Raw genomic sequence first — 15,592 nt, 5'->3', positions numbered from 1 at the left:
TAGCTTCCTTGGTCAACACCTCTATGCTAATTTTAAACTGCCTATTTTCCAGCCCTTTTTTCCCCTTTCCAGTATAGCAGTTTTCATCCTCTTTTGCACTAAAACACAGCAGATGCAGTGAAAGGCCCGCTATAAAATAAATAATCATTTTGAACCGTGAATCATCCAAAGCTACTCTTTAAGAATCCAGGAATAAAAACATGGAACTGGAAATGAGCAGATGAGGTCCCCTTTAAGGGTCATTAACTTCCACTTACACCCACCATAAATTAGCTTTGAACTGGTTAAAAGCAAATATATTAAAGGCCAATAAAAGGGATGTGAGCATCGTTAGTTTTAGTGAAACCAAAAAGCATTTTATCATTCATCAGGCCATCAATAGAGTTGCCCGTGTGCAGATCCCGCAGGAAATTGAACCTCATAGCTGAAGAAAGGAAAAACAAAAAACATCAACAGTCACTTCAGAGGTCAATAAGAAATATCAGATACCTGAAAAACTGAACACTAATATGGGCAAATATAGGTAATAGTTATATGTCTATTATTTTTATTATTTTTATCTGTGTAAAAGTCACTTTTTCAAGAGTGACCTGATGAAAAGATCTTTTAACAATGACAAACGTAAACAGTCACACAAATACAATGACACACAGTACAAGCGACCACAGACCACGGAAAAAGACGTTTGTTATGGCCAGTAAAATAAATAGTGGTTTACTCCATGCAGCGAAAGTAAGGTGCAAACAAACTCAGTGACATTGAGCGGCTTCAACCAAGGTCATGTGACATAACTGCTGATGACGCAAAGTAGGTTCAACTTTTCATTCCAAGAGTTTGATGAACTACCAATGGGTGCAGCTGGTTGGCAAATGAGGGGACAGTAAATGCGTTTAATGGTTACCTGAACAACCAGAGCCTTTAAATTTGCTCACAGTAACTAATTCTGATTGTACTTTTGAGCACCTGTATTTTTTGCAGCAGAGCTTTTTGGGGGGCAAATATGTGGAAAATATAGTAAGAGTGATGGTCATGTTGATTATGGTTTTTACACTACAGCCGTAAAAGCCTCATGGGGTTTTGCCATCACTCTGCTGGGCGGGCGGGTGGCCAGGCAGCGTGGACATCCAAGTTTATGAATGCAATAACTTGAGAATGAGATGACGTAGGAGTTTCAAATTCATACCACACGGGTATGAGTCTCAGTGACCTTGACCTTAAGGTGTGTCACAGGTCAACGATTGTTACACAGGTGTAAGACTCTATGGAGAAGAACTGGACTGAGGATATGAGAAAGGTGTGAGTGTTGATTTATGGGGCTGCTTTTGTTAAACCTTCATGATAATTATGAGGAGATGCTTAAATTCACTGGGTAGATTTTTGAACTTAAATGGCTGCAGTTACACTGGGATCCGATGACTTTGAAAGTCAGAATTTTTCCAAATGGCGCCCAGCCGAGTTCATTGTTTTATTTCAACATGTTTGTCCTTACAACACATCCACATAAAGTTCACAAGTATCCAGATTATGATATCTTGGCGTCTGCTGCAGTTCCATTATTTTTTTATGTTTCTTGTGGATGTGCAATAGCAAATCTACTAACTGCCAGCAAACTGTGAGCAAGAATATATAATTTGCTGTAGGAAACATCCCTCCAGCCACAGCCCTTGATGCTCTGCCAGGCTCTTCCTACCTTTCCTCTCCCAGTCAGCTAGCTCCAACCGTGGGCCCCAAACCTGGACTTGCACACCCGAGCTCACCTCTAGCGCCAGTCCTTGTCGCTCTCCAAAGCCCTGCTCGTCTATTTTTAGCTGTGCTGCGCCTCATGCCGGCGTGGCTCCACTGTTTGCCTAGTGTGTGGTGTTGTGACAAGGGCCCGCATGGGAGCCGTAATGATACAGTGTCTCTGTCTGCCTCCCGGTGCTCAGATAGAGATTGTTTAAACAGTATCCTGAGCCGGGGACGGGTCCCATGACAACTCCATAAATATTTACCAGCAGCAGCCACGCCGCTTCACTTGAGGAAAGCTTGTCTGCAGGCTACCTCTGCAATGTTTTTCTTTTGCCCCGTTTTTCCATTGTCGCTCGAAACTGTAGTGTGTGTTGTTTTGGTGATTTCCTTTAGATGTTGTTGATGCCTTTTTTTTCCCCTTCTTTTGAGAAAAGTGTTTTTAGTAGTGGCTGGTTTTTTTTCCGCCTTTACACGTCATCATCCTGCTGGAATGTCAGGATGTCCTGTATGTTAGCGCTACGCTGGATGTACACACGTTGGCCTCTGTGGTAAACACATTAAAAGAAACACTGCGGTCCAGTTCACTCAAGTTCAGCCTTACAGCTTGAAACTTTGTTGCCTATGTTACAAATACTTCTTCATTAAACACCTACAAATTAAAAGCATTTCACCAATGAACTGCTGCAGTCAGCCCTGTCAGGATGCGTCACACAAAAGTTATTTACAAGGGATTGCAAACTGTGGCGGTGTCCACAAGTGAAAGTTGGAGATACATTTGAGAGCAAGTGCTCATGTATGCTCATTAGTGGTTGTTTCTTTGGGTTACTTAAACTTGTCTGGTGTGTGAAGGAAGCTAAAATCATGTTACAAGCTGCAGCTTGCATGTTTAAGGGTTGGAGTAACAAAGCCAGAGACGCTAAAAGTTCCTTTGCTACTATTACTCCTGCTGCTACTAGTGTCAGTTTTTTGCTTAGATTTAAGTGATTGTGCAGTATTTATTGCTTTTTAATGAGTTACCCGTCACGGTTCGAGTCACGTTAATTTATTTAAATGTTTAGAAAGTGCTGGATACTGCAGGAAACTGCTAGAATATTATGTAAGAAATAATTATAGGCTGTATTGTTGGTGCTGGTTTCACGTCATGCTTTCATAATTTGTCATAATGATTGTGGTTTGAAAAAAAAGTTCAGTGTAATTAATCCTGCAGAAATCCTGAGCACAAATAAACAGAGGAACAAATTCTTAATAAACTGGTTAAATGGATAGCTTACAGTTTATTTCTCTCACTCTCTCATAGATGATGGAAAGATCTTTCACGGCAGCGGAGTCGGAGATGCTTTTGGTCCTCGCTGCTTCAAAGGCGACATCATGGGCTGCGGCATCATGTTCCCACGAGACTACATCCTGGACGGGGAAGGTGAGAGGAAAGCTGCAATTACACTGTCACTCATTAAAGAGGTTTGTTTGTCCTGAACACACCTCCGTGATTGTATCGATGCCGTCATCTAAGCTGGTTATTTAAATAAACTAGTGAAACAATTGCTTGACAGTATTTCTTAAGGGCAAGAATCAGGCGTGCAGAAGGCGACTGGTTCACAGTCGTGTACCTGTTCCAGTCTTAAACATTCCAATTTCGTGCATGCACGAACAAATGCACTTATTGCCACTACAGAATCAGATCTGTTTTTGATGTTTTAAGGCAGCGGTCTCCAACCTTTTTTGCGCCACTGACCGGTTTATGCCCGACAATATTTTCACAGACCGGCCTTTAAGGTATCGCGGATAAATACAACAAAATAAAACTAGTACCGGTACCGAAAAAAAGAAGATTTATTCATAACACACGTGAAAAGACCCAGGAAAAACCGCGTTAACGATAAAAACGATAACAAAATAACGCTGAAAACTGATAAAAACCCTGAAAACCATACATTTCACACCTGAGCCTCTACTCTCGTGGCCCGGTACCAAACGACTCACGGACCGGTACTGGTCCGCGGCCCGGGGGTTGGGGACCGCTGCTTTAAGGGGCTCAGGATCTCAGCCAGTTAGTGTAACTGTTTGGCAGACAGAGATTCATGTTGACTGAATCTTTTAATGATATTATGAACTGCTGCTGATGAAATCCCATATTAGATTATTTTCCCACACAGGTTTGAATGGTGAACCCCTCTTTGTGTCTGTTTTTGCACCCTATCACACTGTTGATCTTTTGCAATTTAATTTCAAACATTATAAGATTTCTGCTGTTATTAGTTTTACAACTTCTATATTTTGTTATATTCTCAGTTCTTCTTACTGTACCATTTTCATGTAAAAAATATCAAATTATTCTTTTTTCTAAACTTTGCATTTAATTTTTATTTACATTTTGTTCAGTTTCCCAGGATTTTTGTATTTACTGCTATTAAGGAATGTGTTGCACGTGAAAGAAATAATGTTCAAACTTACAAGTGGCCTCAGACAGCAGCTTATGTCATCTAACCATATCTGTCTCATCACACTGTGTTACCTGACCTTAGGTTTTATTAGGGAATGACTGTGAAGTACAGCAAGCTGCAGCCTCTTCTTAACCCCACAGTGTGTGCTTTGTCGTCAGGGGACACAGATGACTGGGATCGACTGGACATCCGCCCAGGTCACGCCAGCGTCCAGAATGTTCTGTACCTGAATGACGAGGCGGAGGAGGAGGAGGGGGAGGATGGAGAGGAGGCGGGAGAACAGGAACAGGAGGGCAGGAAGGTCACGGTGAGGAACAGTTTTAAACACAACACAACCTTGTTTAATTTTTGCTGTATATATGTAAGGTGAGGTATGTGTGTTCAGGGTTTTTGGCCTGGGGCGGGGGGGATATTCAGTGCTGCCCTTGGTTAATGAACCCCAGTGATACTTCTTGTGAAGAACAGATAGAATAGCAGAGCTCTGTGCTGATGCAGGTGCAACAAAAAGCTTTCGCGTTTTTTTCCGGTACCTTTTGGAGCAGTTTAAGTAGTAACATCCCCGAGGATTGTACCGAGGTTTTGGTGATTGAAGTGTTTTTAGAGCTCTTCTTTGAGGAGTCTTGATGCATGCTCAATCATCCAGGTAAGGGAATCCCAAAAATTGATTCTGTTCATCTGGAAGTAGCGTTTGCAGTGGGAGAAATGTTTTATCACTCATTCAGTCTGAGCTGACTGCAGGTTTCCCCAACCTTATAAACAGTACATTTGCTCAATGACTGAAACTAGCACCACTGACGAAGAATGGGCTGTGAGGTCAGTTTCTTGATCATTAATATGCAAATTGTCATGACCTTTGATCAACAGCCACTGATCAATGACAATTGACCAATGGCCATGAGTTGGGGAATGGCTGCAATCACAGCATTGTAAGATGGCGAAAGATGTACCCTTAGGCCCACTCCTCGATTCAGAGATGGTCTTTCCCTTTTCCTTGACTCTCCGCTCAAACCAGCGTTCCTCCCTGTCCATGATGTGTGCGCTCAGAGTGTCCACTGTCCTGTAGGTGTAAATAGACTGCAGAGTCCTGGCCTGACGAGGTAGCTCTTCTGTGTAGTGCCATCCGCTTAGCCACTGGCTGTTTGGTTTCCCCGATGTATAAATCACGGCAATTCTCCTGGCACTTAACAGCGTACTCTATGCTACGCTGTTTGTGTCGGGGGACCCAATCCTTGGGGTGGACCAATTTTTGGTACAGTGTGTTTTGGGGTTTAAAAGCCACAGAGACAATTTTTAGAGAAAATGTGTCTCCGTCGATACTCCTGACACATATTTCAGGAGTATTTCATATGCCATTGATCTGTGGTTGTTGATCAGTGGTCATGACAATTTGCATATCAAAACTGACCTCACAGCCCGTTGTTCGTCAGTGGTGCTAGTTTCAGTCATTGAGCGAATGTACTGTTTATAAGGTTGGGGAAACCTGCAGTCAGCTGACACTGAAGAAGTCACTTGGATGAGTGACGAAATGTTTCTCCTACGTCCAGATGAACAGAATCAAGTTTTTGGGATCTTTGAGGAGCACTTCTCGTGCTCTGGTTTCTCCGACTATTGACTAACATGTTAGGTTAAAGCTGCCTCTATCAGCCCATTAAATTCTTGCAAAAGAGATTATTAATCCAAAGAGTTTCACTTCCTGGTTAAACAAATAATAAATGAAGTACAGGTCAAGACCTTTGCACATAGACATTAACTAGCTTGATTTGAGCCTGCAATTCAATGGAACAACAGGCTCATTTAGTGCTTTTACAGTTTTTCGCTTCACTTTAATAAACAATCAATAAACATTTCATATTACGTTCTTACAAATATTGTAATTTACCCTTTTTACTTTTATCTCACATCCATGCGTGTACTTGTACAGAGTATATTTTCCACTTTCTTTTTCCACTTCTGTATTTTCTTCTCAAGTTTGCTCTTAAATGCCCTAAAGTGTTAAATTGAACTTGTTTATACCTGCAGACATCCTTAAGTACAGTAATGGAAGATGACCGTGGGTGCTGGGAGGAGTTTTTAGATCATGAGCTCTGCTGCAAAAGCTTGGTATTGTGCCTGTGATTGCCTGAGCATTCATGCTGCTATACATGATTTATCACAGCTATGATGTTTTCCACTTGCCAGCAAGAACCATAGAAGTCTGAACAAGTATCCAAAGTCAGCATTGTTGCAGTAAGATCTAAATTAATGTTGATTCTGGGAATTAAGAAGGCGGTATATACTTGTTTGCGTCTGATTTCACATGTCAACCAGCCACTATGGGAAACCAATTGAATGTGTAAATGTGAACACTGAGGTGGTGACCATCTTTGAGATAACGCATGACCTCTCACTAGCTAGACTTGTGGCAGGACTTCCTGTCCCAAATTCCTTATGTAAGTGCAGATCCCGAGTCATAAAAATCGATCTTTTGGCAGCATCACGAGAGGCAGAGAGAGCTGCAGCAGATAGTTTGGCTCCAAATGGATTACATGAAGACGCAGAAAATGCTGAGACAAACTAAAACTTCAGAAGAGTTGTGACAAACTCTCCAAGATGCTAGAGGAACAAACAACCTACCCTCTTATACACTGAAAAATGCTCGTCTATATTGAAGATAACTGATTATAAATTAGATGGTGGCCACTGCAAATATTGATTTTCTTTTTTCTATTTACAAGTAACCGAGGTACTTAAAATCCTCCAGTCGGAAAGCAACTCGTCCACGACCCGGGCACTTCATCCTTTTTCCGGCTGAGGAAAAGGCTAGGTAGTGACCGAAAGAATGAGATGGTGGATACAAGTTGAGGAAATAGGCTTTCTTCTTAGGTTGGTTGGCCTATCTCTTAGAGATGGGGTAAGGAGTTTAGACATGCAAGCAGAGAGAGGCTAAGAATAGAACCGCTACTCCTAAACATCAAAAGGACTCAGTTGAGGTCGTTTGGGCATGTCCTACCTGGAGAAGGCCCGGGTTAGACCAAGGGCACGCTTGAAAGATTAGCTGGGCTTCTGTGCTCAGGCTGCTCCCCCTTTGACCCGGGCCCCTAATAAGTGTGGATGGGTGTGGGTAGTGCAATTCCTTTAAAGTAAATTGGCTCTTGTTCTCCAAAAACCATGAAAGGTCAGTAAAATGAAAGCTTTTCTCAACTCTGAGGCGAGTGATTGAGCTGCCTCCTGTGGGGTTCCCTTATTCTTCGCCGCCTTCTTCTTCCCCAGCCTTTTCTTTATTGCCACCTTCCTCGCCACGACCTTCTTTGTCTTCTTTTGGTGCATTGCTGCCTCCTCTTCTTTGGTGGTTGTCACCAAAAATGAAGGATTCTCCACTTCTCTGCTATTTTGAGGTTGCTCAGTATTACAGCTCCTCCTGAACCACTGCCGCCCTGCCAAAGTTATTATGGTTAAACTAAACTACTAAACTAGACCGTTGAAAAAAAAAAAAAACTGAAACAGTTTTGTGAACTTGAAAATACAAATAAAAAAAACTAAAATTATAGAGGAAATGTTCTGGGATTTCTGATTTTTGTTATTACAAACTAATTGGGGATTGATGGATCTTGTGATTGAGGCTTTGGATGTCTATAAGACAGATCTTCACTGGTTTTCTTCAATATACAAAACTACAAAATACAAAACTATAATAACTCTGCCGTCCACTTCAGTAGACTTTCTACATTGTGTTTTTGACCTAATCTCTCTTTCCATAACATTTCTTTCTTTTCTTTAATGAATTTGCTTCATAATGAAAAAATGCTTTACTGATGTTTTCTTATCATGAATAAAGTAGTCTCTATGTCCAGTCCAGAGTCTGCTAATTACGAGTTTGACTCTTCTATTGATCACTATGTTTCTTGATATTACAAAAATTTTATTTTGCACTGAGTATAAATTCCTCCCTGTTGTACTGCTGTCCCAGTTAAGTTGACACTCTCCATCTTTGTCCTTATGGATAATTTAATATTTAATTCTGTGTGAGCTTTTTTGATCGTGACTTTTACCAGTTTGTTCAACCTCTCGTTGCCCGGAATCCACACATGTGCTGGAACCCACATAAGTGCTATTCCCTTCCTGTGTCCTTGGCACCGGAGCGCTCCCCTCCCTGGCCTTGAGTACTCTGGCCTAATTGCTGAGGAGAATCAGCTACACAGAAAGGTGGCACCTAAGGCTGGGAAGAGTTGAAGACACACCCACAAAGGCAAAATCACAGCAGCCCCTGCTCGAGCCGTATCAGTTAGGGTTTTTTTTAAAAAAAGGTAAAAATGGCAGCTGCCACTTCTTTAAAGAGCTGCTTCCTTGCTTAGCTGACTTTTCCCTGGTGAATAGTCTGAACATCATATGTGCTACAGACACAAAATATGCTTCCAATTGAAATATATCCAGAGTCACAAAAAATGAGTATTCAAGTCCATGAAAATAACATATAGATTGCTTTTTATTGTGTGTGTGCGACTTCTTTACATTTTGCTATCAGCCCTGGCGGCCCTGCTTGCCATCTGGGAATCACTCTAATTTAGCATAAATCAGTGGCTCTCAGTTTTTGGGTAGCGGACAATGAGATGGAAAAAAAGGAGGTGAAACAAGGGGAATAAATACGTGGAGCGGTGGGGGAAGTGAACTAGTGATTGAGACCACAAAAATTTCAGCAAAGTGTTTAACAAACCCATAAAGCAAATGAGAATTAAGACTACACAAACTTCTTTTTGCCACTAGAAGAGTCACCACCTGCTGGCCACTGGAAAGAATGCAAGTTTATTTAAATATACATTAGGTGCACTTTTCAGACCCTCAGGCTATTCTTGTCTCTGTATAATAATTGAATACAGCTTTGGAGAATTTTCTTTAAGTAACCGAGGCACAAATCATGTGTAGTGTTTTGGATTGTTGATTGTTGGTGAACTCTTATAAACAGAAATTTCTGTGCATATTTTGTTAAAACCTACCCCGAGGACTTCAGCGTGTATATCCGTGAAGCTTAAAAAATGCAGAGCAGGTTTACATATTATAAGAGTTAAAGCATATGTCCTGTATTTTCTTCTCGAATGTAATCCTCCTCGTCTCCTCTGCCCTTCACTCTCCTGTTCGTGACTCAATGTCCCATTTTATGTGGGATTGATACAGAAAAAATGTCCCACATTTTGATTGGTTCTATTTTTAAAAGTTTGAACACATTTTACTAGAAATGGGTGGCGCAAAGACGACTAAGAGACAGAAAAGACCCAGAAATACACTCATCTGCCACTTTGTTGCGTAAATCTCGTCAGGTTGTCCTTTCAAAGCTGCCCCAATTCTTCATGCATTCCTGGGAGATGTTGGTCCATACAGACATGATAACGTCACGCAGATGCTGCAGTTTTGTTTGGTTGCACATCCATGATGCGAATCTCCCATTCTACCACATCTCAAATGTGCTGTATTGGATTGAGAACTGGTGACTGCGGAGGCCATCTGAGTACAGTGAACTCATTGTCCCGAGCTTTGTAATACATCATCCTGCAGGAAGTAGACGCAGACGATGGGTACGCTGTGGTCATGATGGAATGCAACAACGTTCAGGTCGGCTGTGGTGTCTCCACCATTACAGCATCAGCCTGAACCGCTGATAAGAGGCAGGATTGATTTCATGTTGCTTTTGCCAAATTCTGACCCATCCATCCAAATGCAGAAATCAAGGCTCATCAGACCAGGTGATGTTTCTGTTGTCTACTTTTTGTGAGCCTGTGTGAACTGTTGCCTTAGATTCCTGTTCTCAGTTGACAGGAGTACACCCTGCGTGGTCTTCTGCTGCTGTAGCAAAACAGCTTAAGGATCAGTATGTTGCACGATAGAAATGGTACTAACAAGTGGTTATTTAAAGTTGCTGTTGCTATCTTATGAGCTCAAAGGAGTTTGTTAATTCCCCTCTCACATCTGGCAACAACAAGGCTTTTTCATCAAGATAAATGATGCTCACTTCAAGGAGGAGCATCACTATGGCATAAATGCAAGTCTGTTAAATAGTTAAAGCATCTAATATGTCAGTTTTTGTTTCTGGGTACAAACGTTTACGTTTTCCCTGTATCCAAAGAATTTTTATTTTTTTTGTTAGACTCGTTGTCTTTTTTAATAAGGATTACCAAAGGTTTATTAAACCTAGCAACAATCATGATGTGTAAACATCTGGTCAGCGGTGTAAGGCGGTGCATGGAGGAGATGTATGTGCAAAACCAAATCAAGAAAACAGTGGTGCTGCGGCAGTAGACGGCACAGACACCGTCACAGGAGCGGAGACGGGGTGTGATTTGAGCCCCGAGCACTTGCCAGGTGTTCCTCATTTCCTGTAGTCTCCACCATCACACAAGAAACTCCTGCAAAAAGCCCTGGAACCGTAACAGCACGTCTCACGTTGTCCCACCAAAACGTCCTCTTTGTCCCTCATTTGTGTTGTATGAATCTGGCTGCTCAACCTCTAACCTGCGACTCCATCTCAGTACACCATCTCGATGATGGTCGTGTTCTGTTTTGGTTCCTCTCCCCTCTGAGTGCATCTAAGGAATTAAGACATCCTTCAGGATGAGATTATAGAGAAATGATGGCACATTGATGCTTTCCTTGCTGCATTAGCGCCACCTGTTGATCAGTCGAGCAGTGTGAACCAAGAGAGAACCGTTAGAAAACATTCCTGAGGAGAAAAATATCTCTCCTCAGCGTTCAAAAAACTCCTCGAGGTACCTTTAACCTATTTATTTTCTGGCAGCTCTTCACGGAGCGCACTTCGCAGCGGGATCTCGGTCATTATTTTATATTACTTACAACAGCAGAAACCGCAGCGACTTGCCTCACAATGATTACTTTCATATTCGTGTGTAACACGGCTCCTGTGGGAGCCATCGCCGCGGCCTGCATATTGCAACCCACATGCGTGCGCCGTCTCACCACGCCTCACTGTAATGTGCACCCAGCAGCTCTCTGTACACTCTAACCATCTAACCACTTCATGTTCCAACTGTTGTTTTTTTTTATTGTTTTAATTACTGCAGTTCTTTACTCTGTCTTGACTCGTAGCTGCTCGGCTCGCTCGCCTGCACCGTTGTGCAAGTGGAGGCCGAGAGGTCACCGAGCGGGTGTGAGCACGGAAAACGCAAGTGGGTGAGAATAGAACGGCGTAATCCATGGATCTGTCAGTGTTTACTCAGCAGGACACGTTTAAGTCTCAGTGCACCGCTCCTTAACGTTACACTGCACCGCCACGCCGCTGTTGTTCAGGCTAACGAAGTATGTTTCCCTCAGCCTTCATCTCTAATTAAATAGGCTAAGCCGTTCTTTTTCGAGTGGGTGGTACAGTAAATGTTTGATATGTGACTCAGTCTGATTTTTAGAAGACGCAAACTCGCCAGTACTTTGCTTGTTGGTTTAGTGTTTCGGTATTTGCTCTCAGACTTGGAAAGAAGCCCTCGGTATTAGGATTGAAAAGCTTGTTGATGTTCTTTTGAGAGCAGCTGGATAATGTTTGATCACTTGCTGATTTAGTACAGACATGTACTGTAAACACTGACCCCCCCCCCCCCCCAATCGAGAATCCAGACATTACCCTGTCACCCATTTGTTTAACGGTATTTCCTAACTGGACATAATTCCTGTTTACAACTGGCACGCTGCGTGCTCTCAAATTTTAGTATCGGCGATTATGTGAAGACTTTCGTTTCACGACCAATTATTCGAGCGCTCCATCAGCAAAAGGCTCACGTGTGTGTGTGTTTTAACTGTTTGATGCCCTGCAGGTGTTTTTCACGAGGAATGGGAAGCTCATGGGCCGGAGGGAGATGGTCGTCCCTCCTGGGGGCCTGTACCCCACCGTGGGGATGCTGAGCAGCGGCGAGAAGGTGAAGGTGGACCTGCATCCCCTCAGCGGATGAGCCTGGGACTCGTGACGCCTTGCAAACAGCCGACTGCGCTGTAGAGCTCACAAACGGTAGCCTAGCATGCTACTAACACTCAGAACGCACTCACTTCAGCTACACTCATGCACATCGCTGTCGTCTTCCTTCCCCGACTTTTATTTATAAGACTTGTACATTTCACAGCCGTCACGGCAGACGGCCAGCCTCGTGGCTGTAAAGAAGCAGTGACAGGTCCTACGTGGGCTGTGTAGGTTACAGAGTACTTGCTGCAGGAATACACGGCTGCACCTCAAAGCGAGAAACTCCAGAGAGACATTTAACTGTTAATTCTATGCAATCTGCACTGCTGTCGTCCTCTCCTCTAACCTCCTCCTGCATGCAGTGTGTGTCTGTAATACTGAGCTGTTAAATCCCTCTCATGAGGTCTGGCACACTTAGTTTATTTCATTTGTCACAACCCCAAGCAAAGCAGAGCAAGGCCAACAGTTGTGCCGAGTCAGAGCTCGTTCGCAGTTTATGTGTCAGGGAATAGACACCCCCCCTCCTCTTCACCTCCTCTCTCCTTGCCACTCTCCTTTTCTTTGTGTCTCTCACTCTCTTTCCCAACCTCTCCTCATCCTCTCTCTGGGTGAGGGTGCCCTCCTCTGAGCGATCGGAGACCTGCTGTTGCCCCACCTCGCTCGCTGCTCTCCCAGAGCTGGCTGCAAGTCAGCAGTGGATCTGTCTCAGACGTGCATTAACATTCATTTTTTTGCTTTTTGTTTTTTTGAATCTGGATTATTGCAAGTACAGTAAACACAACCAAACATAAGACGCTGCCACTGAGCAGCACAGACGTTTCCTCAGAGCGGACGAAGAGCTTTTTGAGTGTTTTGTAGTGAGATTACAAATGAAAATATATATAAAAAAACATGTCAGGTATATTTTCTATGAGGAATCTGTGAAATATACTTTTCAGTTTATCTTCTATGTCAGAAGTTCAGGGAATGCGATTTGTTGCACTTATGTGAAAGGGAAGCTGTTAAGGGAACACATGCACACAGCGGGTGGACAAAATAACAGAAATACACAGTGAAATGCTGCCTGATGCGACACAACACACTACAGCCATAACAATAACCGCAAACCTAACAATAACCACAAATAAAACACCTCTGAAAGGAAAAGCCAACTCTGCAAACCTCACACACAAGCATCAGGCGCAGGGCTGTTGGATTCGATTGCATCACACTGTACTGTAATGTAATATTTTTGTACTCCTCCTGCATGTTTGCCCACTACATGAAGAATTATTCAGCATCTTCATTTTCTTTCCCTCAAAGTTTTGAGTGATATCTTTCGAAACAATCTGCTAGTTTCTCTCCCTTTGTGATGTAATATTAACTATATTGATGTTTATTTGCCGTTTGTGCGACATGTCAGAAGAAAAATGTTTTGTCTTTGTGTTTGTGGCCACCAGCACTTTAACATTGTGTTTGTGTGACTGTGCAGAGAGCAGAAGCAGCACCGGGAGTCTGTGTCACAAAGTTCGATTCGATCACTTTTTCTAATTTTGTGCATCCAAATTGTTTTTTTCCCCTTCCAGTCACCGTCTAGCAATGTAATTGACTTAAATTGCTATTAAATGTAATTTAATTTCTATCCTGCTAGTAAAAAAACCCCGAAGCAGCAGCTTGCATCAGTTGCTCAGAGGGAAAAAAGGTCGCACTTCAGCAATATTTTTCAAGTGATAGAAGGCAGATGTGGTGGCAGACCCGACAGAGCACTAAAGTTAAAATCTGAGTGAAAGATCACTCCTGGCATTTCTTTCTTGACGGCTTGGTGCAAATCCAGGAGAATTCACTTTTGCAATCAGTTTTTGCCTCGAAGCTTTAAAAGTGTTTGTTTATCCACACACTGAATCTCTCAGACATCATAAGAAAAGAAGGGTGATGTCAACGGTTTGTCTCAGTTTATCTACTTGATAACGAAATCCTACAGTAGGAATTGAAAGAAATCAGTCAGCACAACCCTTTGAGGTTAAATTGTAAGAAAGAAATGTGTAAAATTACAGAAAAGAATGTCCTGTAATTAAAAAACAAAACAAAAGAAGTTTTATGTAACTTAATTGTTTATCTATCAGTTAATTACTTTGATGTAGTATGAATGGCTGTGAGGGAGGTCTTTATCAGTCGTAAAAGTCTGAAAACAAAAAAGAAAAAAAGGATATATAGTCCAAAACTTTTATCCTCCACTTCTTCCAAAGAAGTACAGACGGCCAGATTGGAGTTTTTGCCAGGCCGAATCTGGCCCCCGGACCTTATGTTTGACTGGATTAGTAAGCGCTGGCTATCCAAAGAGAACGAGACCCAGGTTAAGTTGCACTTTGGGACACAGACTCCGGAGCTGAAGCAATCTGTCGAGTTTGTCGGAGCTGGTTTCCACACATTTCTAATTTATGGTTAAAGGGAGAAAAGTCATCATTGTTATTCTGTATCAGCCAAATCAAACTGAATTCCTCTGCATCTTCCTATTACAACATCTGCATCCCTGTAAAATAGACATTCCTCTGCGCCTTCATAAAAGGTGCAAGCAGCAGGTTTCTTTAGCATGTACACAAAATCATCCACAGGTCACTGCAGACGGTGATGCTAGAAATCTAATGTGATGTAAAACTAATACACAGGGTTACCTATTAAATCACATCTGCTGGAGAGTGCGTGTTTGTATTTAGTCGTCACGTGTTTGTTTGTTTTAGAGCCAATGATATAAAAATGTAATCAGATATTTGTTTTTTCCTTCACATGCAGGGCTGGATAGAAACTTATAACTAAAAACTGTAAAGCTAGACAGCGCAAAGATACAAATGAGACACCGATGTGGGCGATGTTAGCCACATCTCTGTCCAGGGTTTTGAAGTCGCTTATACTGACGTTTACTCAGTTCATCAGTTTACAAAAAAAGTTATGCGGTTCAACCAAATTAGAGCTAAATGCAGTGAGAGTTTTTGTAGCGTCTCCAAACGTGTTCACCACGAATTTATGTACCAGTTTAAAAAATAAAAAATTCTTTGCCTTGTTGAATTGCACTATAATGGCCTTGTTCAAACATGTTTAAACGTCAATAAAAGTTTCAGTAATGTAACAAAGTGATTGTTTTGATTTCTCCGTGGTGGTGGTCCACAAGTGGATTTGGTGTCACTCTCAGGTAAGTCAGTGTTTAATGAACAAGGGTAAAAATGTAAAATGTTAGTGTTACAATGAAGGGAAATGTCCTGTCCTGCAAGTAATTTTACTTTATTTTTAAGTAGTTTTATATCATGCTTCCTGCAAATGTTTTGTATTGCAAAACTTTAATTACTTATTTGAAATATAAATCTAAAACATTATGTTGTAGTATTTTAGCTGCAGCTCCATTATTACAGTGATATACACGTTATATACATGAATCAGTAATTATTACTCCAGTAATATAATGTTTAGTCCTGTTAAAGAATCTCTCACGTGAATCTTGTGGAGGACGTTTTCTTTTTATCGT

At 42.0% G+C, this 15,592-nt stretch overlaps 1 protein-coding gene across 1 annotated transcript in view; it reads left to right on the top strand.

Moving 5' to 3' along the window:
• The window catches only part of spryd3 (SPRY domain containing 3), an 81,578-nt gene extending 66,379 nt beyond the window's left edge, over nucleotides 1-15,199 (top strand). The window contains exons 9-11 of the mRNA XM_026153365.1: nucleotides 3,026-3,145; nucleotides 4,328-4,476; nucleotides 11,957-15,199. Of these exons, the coding sequence (XP_026009150.1) occupies nucleotides 3,026-3,145; nucleotides 4,328-4,476; nucleotides 11,957-12,091 (404 nt within the window). The 3' untranslated portion in view covers nucleotides 12,092-15,199. The remainder of the gene's footprint in view (nucleotides 1-3,025; nucleotides 3,146-4,327; nucleotides 4,477-11,956) is intronic.
• Nucleotides 15,200-15,592: the final 393 nt, after the last annotated feature.

This window comes from Astatotilapia calliptera, chromosome 20, assembly GCF_900246225.1.
Source record: "Astatotilapia calliptera chromosome 20, fAstCal1.2, whole genome shotgun sequence".
Lineage (NCBI taxonomy): Eukaryota > Metazoa > Chordata > Actinopteri > Cichliformes > Cichlidae > Astatotilapia > Astatotilapia calliptera.
The sequence above is the reverse complement of the archived record's forward strand: the minus strand, read 5'-3'. Positions and strand labels throughout refer to the sequence as shown.